This window comes from Suncus etruscus, chromosome 3, assembly GCF_024139225.1.
Source record: "Suncus etruscus isolate mSunEtr1 chromosome 3, mSunEtr1.pri.cur, whole genome shotgun sequence".
In the NCBI taxonomy this organism is placed as follows: domain Eukaryota; kingdom Metazoa; phylum Chordata; class Mammalia; order Eulipotyphla; family Soricidae; genus Suncus; species Suncus etruscus.
This window is the reverse complement of record NC_064850.1, coordinates 44,528,798-44,539,693: the sequence shown is the minus strand read 5'-3', so window position 1 is coordinate 44,539,693 and position 10,896 is coordinate 44,528,798. Positions and strand designations below refer to the sequence as shown.

Genomic DNA, 10,896 nt, shown 5'->3' with positions numbered 1-10,896 from the left:
CTCCTGGCTTTACACTCAGAAATTGTTCCTGGCAGACTCAGGGGACCATATGGGATGCCGGCATTTGAACCACCGTCCTTCAGCATGCAAGGCAAATGCCCTACCTCCTTGCTATCTCTCCAGCCCCCCTGTATCTTATTTTTATCTGTATTTCTTCTTTGAAAAAGTTTTTGTTCATCTCTTCTCCCCATTTTTCATGGGATGAATAATTTTTTCTTGTTCATCTCTGTAATTACCTTATATATCTTAGATAGTAACCTCTTATCATATGAACATTGAGTGATACGTTTTTTCCATTCTGTGTATGATTTTTTTTAATTTCTTTGAAAAAAATGAAATATCCTGGAGCTTGACCACATATACCAACTTCCAAGCTGCTGCTGCCTGAACCCACAACTGTGGGTTTTGGGGCCAACCCTGCCTACAAGCATCTGCAGAAACCACATGATTGGAGGTGAACTGGCACTGCCCAAGAGGGTGGAACTTAATCGTAGCCAACAGCCTCTCAAGCTGCTGCTACCTGAATTCGCAACTGTAGGTTTTGGCCAGAAGCTTCTGTGGAATCCACATGATTGGAGGTGAACTGGAACCTCTCAAAAAGGGTGGAACCTGGACTGCCTCTCAAGCCTCTGCTGCCAACCCTACAAGAAGGTCCACTTCACTCTGCAGCCACAAATTTCCTATTCAATGAACCCTAGCACGACATGCAGAAAACATCACATTACAGACTCAACATAGGGAAACAATGCAGGCCAACACCATGCATAAAGAATGAAGATGGCAGCTCCAGTGACCCAAAAAGTGCAACTACACCTGTATTCATTGCAGTGCTATTTAGTCAGAATCTGGAATTAATCCAGGTGCGCAACAACAGATGAGTGGCTAAAGAAACTGTGGTACATGGGGTTGGAGGGATAGTGCAGCAGTAGAGTGTTTGCCTTGCACACGGCTGACCTAGGATGGACTGTAGTTCAATCCCCCAGCATCCCATATAGTCCCCCAAACCAGGAGTGATTTCTGAGCACAGAGCCAGTAGTAACCCCTGAGTGTCACCAGGTGTGGCCAAAAAAAAGAAAAGAAAAGAAAGAAAGAAACAGGGCCGAAGAGATAGCACAGCAAGCAGCCGATCCAGGACCAAATGTGGTTGGTTCGAATCCTGGTGTCCCATATGGTCCACCGTGCCTGCCAGGAGCTATTTCTGAGCAGACAGCCAGGAGTAATCCCTGAGCACTGCCGGGTGTGGCCCAAAAACCAAAAAAGAAGAAGAAGAAGAAGAAGAAGAAGAAGAAGAAGAAGAAGAAGAAGAAGAAGAAGAAGAAGAAGAAGAAGAAGAAGAAGAAGAAGAAGAAGAAGAAGAAGAAGAAGAAGAAGAAGAAGAAGAAGAAGAAGAAGAAGAAGAAGAAGAAGAAGAAGAAGAAGAAGAAGAAGAAGGAAAGAAAGAAACAGTGGTACATATACACAATGCAATATTATGCAGCTGTCAGGAGAGATGAAGTCATGAAATTTTCCTATACATGGATGGACATGGAAACTATTATGCTGAATGAAATAAGTCAGAGGGGAGAGAAAAACATCTTAGTCTCACTCATCTATGGGTTTTAGGAAAAATAAGAGACATTATTGTAATAATGTAAGAGACATTATTGTAATAATACCCAGAGACAATAGAGAAGAGAGCTGGAAGGACTGGCTCACTATATGAAGCACCCCACAAAGAGTGATGAGTACAGTGAGAGAAATAACTACACTAACTACTATCATGACAATGTTAATGAGTGTGAGAAGTAGAATGCCTGTCCCGAATACAGCAAGGGTGGGGGAGGATGGAGATGGTGGTGGGAATGTTGTACTGGTGAAGATTTTCTTTTTATGACTGATTCCCAACTACAAACATGTTTGTAATCATGGTGCTTAAATAAAGATATTATCAAATTAAAAAAAGTCAACCATCTATATAGCCTCTCGAATAAGGATTTTAGAGAAGAGATATAAAGGATGTTCATAGAACTCAAAGAAAGCATAGATTGAGCGAAACAGAACATGAATAAGAATCAAGAGGATATGACAATAAAAATCAGAAAACTAGAATTTGAGATAACAAGACTGAAAAACTTGGTAAGTGAAATGAAAACCTCACTGGAAAGTCTCTTCAACAGAGTAATGGCAGCTGAGGACTAAATCAGTGACCTGGAAGATGAGATACATAATAACTTTATACAACAAAAGAGAATGGAAGAGACTGAAAAAATGATCAGACAGTGGAAAAAATCCTCAAAGAATGTAAACAAATGAAAATAAAAGTCTTTGATGAACTCAATAGAAATAACATAAAAATCATTGGCGTCCCAGAGGCCCAGGTAGAAAACTCCCAGGAAGAATCAATGGTCAAGGAAATCATTGCAGAGAAACTCCCAGAATAAAGAGTGCATGCAACCAAATCATGCATTCCTGAAGAGTACCAGATAAAAGAGATCCGAAAAAAGACACCCCAAGACACATCCTAGACACAATGACAAACCCCATGATTTCTATGTTGTTCCTCTTAAATTAATCCAAAGTTCTCTCATCATCTTATTGTTTTAGGCTTCTTTCCATCTTTTCCTGTGACCTGGAGGTTTTTGAGACCTGATTTGCAAGTTCACTGATTCTATCTTCAGCACTGTTAGTTACTTTGCTAGTGAAGCCTTCCAGTGAGTTTTTCATTTTACCTACCCAGTTTTTCAATTCTGACATTACTGTTTGCAGTATCTAATTTTTCACATCTTTGTGAGGTTTATATTTGGGGGTGAGGGAGAAGCTATTTATTTCATGTTTTCTTTGAGTTCATTAAAGATCCTAAGAATTTTCATTGTAAAGCCCTTTTAAGAGAGATATATAGGTGGCTATTACTAATAAATTCCTAAGGAATAATCCTTGCCCATTACCCATGCTGGGATTCTGGATTCTTTATTATGGCTCATTTTTTAATCTGGAGGTGTAGCTTTTCCTCTTAGTTGGTGCCTTCCTCATTGCCATGGAGATATTTGAGGAAGCTTTATGGAGGACGTGAGATTATTGTTCAGCCACTTCAGAAACATGGAGTAAATTTCTGACTTCCATGTGAAGTTTGGTACCAACCATGAACCTATCTTCATGGGATGTGGCCTGGAGGTTCACTGGTGAGTCTGTTCTGTACTGTAATTCTCACAAACCCTTTAGGCAAATGATGGTTTCAGATTTCTTACTTGAAGAATTTCAATTTTGCAAATATTAGATGCACATCACAAGTTTCCCATGACTAATCACATCCAAAATTTTCTAATAAATAACATCTGAAGTGATTAAAGCAGTTGGAGAATCTTGTTCTTCTTTTTGTCTTACCCCATTTGAGTCATTGGAACTGTGCTGAGTCAAGACAGAGCTTTGAGAATGGAGGCTGTTTCATTACTACTAGCATGTTACAAATCTGAGAACTTCCATCCTCAATCTGAACTATTTGTCCACTTGATCTTTACAGTGCTGAGGATGCCATACTTACCCTTTACTGCATGAGAAAGTGATATTTGCACCAAACAGCATGCCATGTGTTACATTGACGTGACCATTTTTTATTTCTCCAGGATCAGGACAGGACTTTTCTAGAAGGAAATACAAATGAAATTTTTCACTTAATGATCAGGCACCTCTAACTTATCTAGGCAAAAGATGTTGATCTAATTAGCGATGAAAATACTCTTTTGCCAGAGCAAAAGAGCTTTTGCTTTGCATGCAGCCACCTGGCTTCAACCTCTGGCATTCAATATGGTCTTCCTATCACTGCCAGGAGTGATTCCTGAGTTCAAAGCTAGAAGTGAGCCTTGAGCATTGCTAAGTGTAGGTCTAAAATAAAGCAAAACAAAACAAAATTGTCATTCTTTCAAGAATTATTTAAATTAATGTGTATACATTAATTTATTGTGAATGAAAACAAAGATTCCATGCCATCCTTATCATACACAATTGTTCACCCTCTTTTAATCTAAAAATATCAGTCTACTCAACATGAAAAATAAAACATGTGCTGCCTAAACATTGCAATCCCTACATGCAATTTAACTTGAATATTAATGTAATAAATAAGTTAAGAATATATACAAGGGGGTTGGAGAGATAGCATGGAGGTAAGGCATTTGCCTTGCATGCAGAAGGTCATTGGTTTGAATCCTGGCATCCCATATGGTCCCCTGAGCCTGCCAGGAGTGATTTCTGAGCATAGAGCCAGGAACTCCTGAGTGTTGCCAGGTGTGACCCAAACACACACACACACACACACACACACACACACACACACACAAAGAATATACACAGGAACCTTAATTAGAACTTTGTGTTCCTAGTGGAAATTCAAAGTTTTAAAAATGAAATTAGTGGGCCCGGAGAGATAGCACAGCGGCGTTTGCCTTGCAAGCAGCCGATCCAGGACCAAAGGTGGTTGGTTCGAATCCCGGTGTCCCATATGGTTCCCCCATGCCTGCCAGGAGCTATTTCTGAGCAGACAGCCAGGAGTAACCCCTGAGCACCACCGGGTGTGGCCCAAAAAAAAAATGAAATTAGTTATAAAAATGTGTACAGAATAAAAACACTGTTACTAGACACTCAAGTATCAAACATATAATTGGTATCTTTTTGCTTTTTGGTTTTAGGGTTATACCCAGTGTATTCAAGAGCTATTTCTCAGTTCTGTGCTCAGGAGTGACTCCTGGAGGTACTAAGGGAACAGAATGTTGTACAAGGCAACTAACTTTGAGGTTCTGGCTTGATATTTCTTACACATTTTTCTCTTTCCTTCTTTTCTTCCTTCCTCTTTTATTCATTCCTTCCTTCTTTTCTTCCTTACTTTCATCCTTTCATCCTTTTTTTCTTCAATTCCTCATTCCATCCTCCCTTCCTTCTTTCTATTTTTCCAACCTCCCATTCTCCCTCTCTCCATCCCTCAGATTGATATCTACTCCTAGCAATGCTCATGGCCAGCCCATCACATAAAGGAACGACAGTCATTCATATTCTTCACATTGTACAGCATTGAATGTGTCAACCTATCCAACAAGAGGAAACAGTAGTATGGTCAGAGATGGAGCAACCTCCCCAGTTCCCAGCTCTCAGGACAGCCTGTCTCTTGTGGACACTCATGTGCTCACAGTGGATCATTCTTGCACACTATGCCCTAAGCAAACCCTAAAGGAAAATGCCATTGTGTCTGTTCCTCTGTAAGGAGAGAGATCAGCTGGTTACTGTGGGTGATCTGCTCAGCTCATGCCCCTCAGCCTTTTCGGGAAGCAGAATCCTGGCAAGAGAAAGGGTCTGAGGTCATACATGCAGCTCTGGTTTCTCAACAGGGGCACAAGACCCATCTCTGATCAGCTGATTTCACCCGAGAATGATAATGATATGGAGGAAGCTTTCCTCTCATCTGATGTCAAGAAACAATCAGGTAAGGGCCATGTACACTCCCAGCATTTTAGCTCCAGTGCCTTATCCAGGACCATGGCTACAAAGGCTGTGTGAGAAAAAGACCATGTGAGCAAAGACCAGTCACAGGAAGAGCCTCAGAAGCAGCCAAAAATGCTCAAAACAGCTGAGGGACCCACAGGGATGATGCAGCCTGCCTGGCTGCTGGTTTGAATGCTTCTGTCTTACCTTTGCATTCTGGCAAGGGGTCACTCCACCCAACTTTGCCTTTTATCACGATACAATAGCTAGACTCTTCCCCAACTAATCTGTACCTAGAACAACCAGGGAAGAAGAATCATGTCAGTTCACAGATATTTCACTTCCTGTCAGTTGTCCAGTAAAGTATCTTCAATAAACAGTGCCAGTAGATGGAGACAGACAATAGTTTACTGGTATAGAAATTTCATCTGCACTTTCAAGGAAGTATTGTATTTTAAAGGTGACACCATAAACCAATGTTGCATCAATAAATATTCTAAATATTTTTTTTGGTTTTTTGAGGGGGGCCACACCCGGCAGTGCTCAGGGGTTACTCCTGGCTGTCTGCTCAGAAATAGCTCCTGGCAGGCACGGGGGACCATATGGGACACCGGGATTCGAACCAACCACCTTTGGTCCTGGATCAGCTGCTTGCAAGACAAACGCCGCTGTGCTATCTCTCCGGGCCCAATATATTCTAAATTTTTTAAAGATTTTTTTAATATCTTTATTTAAGCACCATGATTACAAACATGTTTGTAGTTGGGTTTCAGTTATAAAAAAAAAAAAAAAAGAACACCGCCCTTCACTAGTGCAACTTTCCCACCACTAATATTTCCATCCCCATCCTCCCACGCTCCCTACTTGTTTTTGACACAGGTACAATACTTCTCTCACTCACTACCATTGTCATTATAGTTGTCAGTGTAGTTATTTCTCTAACTGAACTCACCACTCTTCATGATAAGCTTCATACCGTGGGCCAGTCCTTCCAGCCCTCATCTCTATTGTCTCTGAGTATTATTACAATAGTCTTTTATTTTTCATAAATCCCAAGATGAGTGAGACTATTCTGTGTCTATCTCTCCCTCTGACTTATTTCACTCAGCATAATAGTTTCCATGTTCATTCATGTACAGGAAAATATCATGACTTCTATTTTCCTGAGGGCTGTATAGTATTCCAATGTGTATATGGATCATGGTTTCTTTAGCCACTCATCTGTTGTCGGGCATCTGGGTTGTTTCCAGATTCTGGCTATTATAAATAGTGCTTCAATGAATATAGATGTCCAGAAGGCATTTTTATTGTGTTTTTGTGTTCTTAGGGTGTATCCCTAGAAGTGATATAGCTGGATCATATGGGAGCTCAATTTCCAGTTTCTTAAGAAATATTCATATTGCTTCCCATAAAGGCTGGACTAGAAAGCATTTTCACCAGCAAGAATGAGAGTTCCCTTCTCTCCACATCACCAATATTCTAAAATTTTCATTAGCAAATATTGTAACTATCTAGAAAGGCTTCTAAAATAAATGCTATTCAATATTGAAGATACACAAGGCATCTTTATTAGTGAGAGCATATAGTTGAAAATAGTAAAAATGTTTTAAACATAATTAAGAGATAAATATTTTTAATATTTCATTTTCTTCATTCTAAAATTCCAATTAGTAGAGACCTTGTGTATAATACATGTATTTAAGAGCCATGGAGAAGATATAGTGGATACACATCTTGCACATGGCCAACCCGTGTTCAATGTCTTGCGCCACACAAACAAGTGTGATTAATGATTAGAGAACCAGGAGTACTCCCTGAGCACAACCAGCTATCACTCAACACCCCCAAATTCTGCCCCTCCAATGGTCAGTTCCCACCATCTTTTATCAAGTGACACATCCTTTCAACTGTATTTAATAATAGACAGTGTACATATGGGCGAAAAAACACAAACTCTTGCTTTAAGAAAATGAAAGTTTTAGATTACTTACTTGAAGTATTTTATTTCTATAAGTATCAGCTGCATATCACAAGTTTCCCATGACTAATCACATCCAGAATTTTCTAATAAATCACACCTGTAGTGATTTGAGCAGCTGGAGAACCTGGTTCTATCTTTCTATCTTGCCCCATTTAGACATTGGAACTGTGCTGAATCAAGAAGGATCTTTGAGAACAAGGTTGTTTTACATGAGCTACGAATCTAAGAACTTCCAAACTCAATCTTAACTATTTGGTGACTTTTCTGCCAGACTTACCCTGCATTGCATGAGAAGGTGATGAATGAACCATATAGAATGTCAGTTGTTACTCGGACATCACCGTTTTTTATTTCTCCAGGGTCCGGACATGACTCTCCTTAAAGAGAACACCAATGGACCTTTTCACTTCATTATCTGGCACCTCTGAGCCAATATTGTGTCTGAGCTTTATTTTTTAATCTTAGACATCAGACTTTCATTTCATGACATTTTAAATACAATAAGAAAGCATATACTCAGAATATAGGCTTACTTAAGTTTATGTTTCAAAGAAATTAAAGGTAAAATCTGTAAATCGATGAATGTTCCAAGTTAACAGAAATGTACCTAATTAAGGATAAAAATACTATCAATCTTTCAAGAATCATTTAAATTACTGTGCACACAAGGAGTTTAACATGAGGAGAGATGCAATTCTTCAAGACTTGATTAAGGACTGTTCTGGTACAGCATGTCTACCTCCATGGTGAGACCCCAGCACCCAGAAAGAGATAACTTAAAGTCATCAAAACCATCCTTACTTTTACAGAATTCTTCTGCTTTGGACCACGTAAAATTCTGGAGGCAAATGAGTTTCCTGGAGAGAGATTCAATCCTATAGAAGCCTGGCCGGCATTCATATTCCACAATGGTGCCCGCTGGGAAGTAATTCAGGCTATTATAAGGCTTTTGGAGAGCTGCAAAAAGTAGTCTTGTAGGAACATTACAGCTGCCTACATGTGGCAATAAGGAAAAAGTCATATTAACGTATTTTGATCAACTCGGTATTACAGCCTGGACTTATCTGAGCATTAGATTCTCCCAGGTTTTTTGTTTTGTTTTGTTTTGTTACTTTTCTGTCTATTGGTTTGTTTCATTCTTTTGGAGCCACACTAGGAACTGCTCTGATATTACCCTGGCTGTGCTCAGAGGTCATTCCTGGCAGGGCTTTGGGACCATGTGGGGTGTTCAGGATGGAACTCTAGTTGGCATTATGCAGCACCCTCTCCACTTTACTATTGCTCCACCCCCAACTGTCAGTACTTGTACAACCAGGAAATTAGCTGGTCTACATTAGCGGGTCAGTGGTACATGAGAATGTCACACATTGGCTCTCTTGCCCTGATTGCTGGAGGCCAATGTGGTGGGCACATGGCACAAACTCCTTGGGTTTGCTCAGAAAACCACTCCATTGCAACTGCCAGGATGGTACCAGGTACCCCCAGCACAGACAACAGCATTTTATGATCACACAAGCACCCCAGACACTGCATCCCAGTTAGTCACAGCCAACAATCATCGATACTGCTAAGCCTTTTACTCATGTAACCAGGTGAGCCCGTGACTCCAAAATCAAGCAGACCAGCCAATGGCACCATGACACTGCTCAGTCAGTCAGGGGCAGCAGAGATGGGCCAGATCTCAGCTCAAAGACTGCTGGCCTCAGGGAGGAGGTCAACTTCTGAGGTCCTGCCCCCACCCCCACCCCCCGCATTGGAGTGTCCCTCCTCATAGTTCAGGTACCTGGGGAATCTGACATTCTGCAGGTAGAACAGCTAAAACATGGACATGCTTTGTGGTTCAGCTCATTGGCCCTGACCTGATCTCAAAATCTTGTTCCCAGGTTCAACTCTCACCCTGGAGGGGGAGCCCAGATCTTTGCTTGGCTGCCTGGAGCCTTAGAAGGCCGAAACTGCAGGCAGGTTCCAGGCTCCTGAGAACTGGACTGTGCCTACAGTGTCCTGGGTGAGTTCCAGTTGAAGTGAACCAGGGCCCACCCAATCCCGGGTTCCAGGGCCCCACACAGCACTCTCTGCCCTGCACAGACTGTTTATTCTCTCTATAGGCAACTCAGGAGCCAGAGGTAGAAAAAACCATTAATGAAGACGTGACCTATTCTAAGAAGTGGCACCGTCAATTAGCTGGAGTGTAAGGTGCTACACGGGAGGCCCTGGGGTTTAATAAAGCCAGAATACTATCAATTACAGTCACCAAAGAGGGACCCATTAACCTCGTTAGGACACGCTCCCTTCCCGTAGCTCTGGGCAGCCAGGTCTTACGCTTGCAGGACACTTGCAACTGGGACCACTGGCCGTTTTCACAATGTAGAGAGTCAGGCAGGCCTGGCAACTTCACAAAGCCGGGGTCACACTTATAGGTCACGATGGTCCCCTCAGGACTTCTGTTCACCCCCTTCAGGTTGTGCTGTGAGTTGGGCATCTCTGGGGGGATTCCACAGTCACCTGGGGAGCAAAGGGCACAGCTGAAGATTACCAGATCCCCAGGGGGCATTCAGAGAGGGGCCCCAAGCTCTGCACTAACACTGGTAGCTAGGAAGGTCTGAACCAGGTGTGGTCTAGAGGGCATAGGATGCGGCTGATGGAGCCAGACTCAGGGTTGACCTCATAATAGCAGGCCTATGTCTAGGGTCCCAGCTCATTCGAGTGGGGCAACAAAGGGTCAGTCTGACCCATCCTATCTGAGTGAGTAGCAGAGGGGTCAATCCTGGTCCATCTGAGCAGATGCAGAGGGGCCAGTCCCAGTCCATTTGAGTAGGTAACAAAGGAGTCAGTCCCAGCCCATCTAAGCATAACTTAGACAGGTCAGTCCCAGCAACCTCAGTTTCTAGGTCTCATGCCATGGTGGATCTTTACCTTCACCAGCCTAGCAATTCAGAAGCACCAGAGCGTGGACATATTAGCTGATCTGGCCTGCTGATGACCCCTGTTCTGCCCTGGACCCCTACACGGTGTCCCCCTGTTGGACCCCCTGCATCCTGAACACTTTCCTCTCGCCACACACTGCACCACCTCAGAGTACTAGAACTCTGGGGGGAGCCTGTCCCCTCACCATTTGCTCCTAGAGGCCCCAGTAGCAGCAGCAGCAGCAGTGCACCTGTGCTGGCACCCAGCACAGGGCTAGGGATGCACACAGCAGGGCACATGGCTCAAGCCAGGCTGCAAGAACTCAAGTAATGAGGTGAGGGTCCTGTCGTGGTCCATGTGCTGACTCACAAGGGACAGCTTCGGAGCTCCAGAGGTGGGGTACAGTGCCCAGCAGACACCTGCTGACCAGAAAACAGGAACTCTCAGCCAGGCTGAGAACCAAGAAACTTCTGCCTGGAAGAGGCACCTCCCCACCCTACCCTGCTCTGCCAGGCAGGTAAGGGGCATACAGGGGGAAAGTCAGGCCCCACCTCCTGGATCCT

The 10,896-nt window shown here is 42.8% G+C and overlaps 1 protein-coding gene across 1 annotated transcript; it reads right to left on the bottom strand.

Annotated features, from left to right (window-relative positions):
• Positions 1 to 505: 505 nt before the first annotated feature.
• Positions 506 to 10,632, bottom strand: LOC126004299 (complement decay-accelerating factor-like). Its single transcript, XM_049770757.1, has 7 exons — positions 10,539 to 10,632; positions 9,749 to 9,931; positions 8,231 to 8,422; positions 7,707 to 7,806; positions 5,656 to 5,741; positions 3,518 to 3,617; positions 506 to 641 (listed from the first exon to the last, which is right to left on the bottom strand). The coding sequence occupies exons 1-7, from the start codon at positions 10,630 to 10,632 to the stop codon at positions 506 to 508; spliced, it is 891 nt and encodes a 296-aa protein (XP_049626714.1).
• Positions 10,633 to 10,896: the final 264 nt, after the last annotated feature.

Coding starts and splice junctions, on each gene's coding strand:
- LOC126004299 (XM_049770757.1), bottom strand. CDS start 10,632: ATGTGCCCTGCTGTGTGCATCCCTAGCCCTGTGCTGGGTGCCAGCACA. Junction 7,807..8,230: donor AGCAGAAGAATTCTGTAAAA/GTAAGGATGGTT, acceptor GTTCTCTTTAAG/GAGAGTCATGTCCGGACCCT. Junction 642..3,517: donor ACTTTCTCATGCAGTAAAGG/GTAAGTATGGCA, acceptor ACCTTCTTGTAG/GGTTGGCAGCAGAGGCTTGA.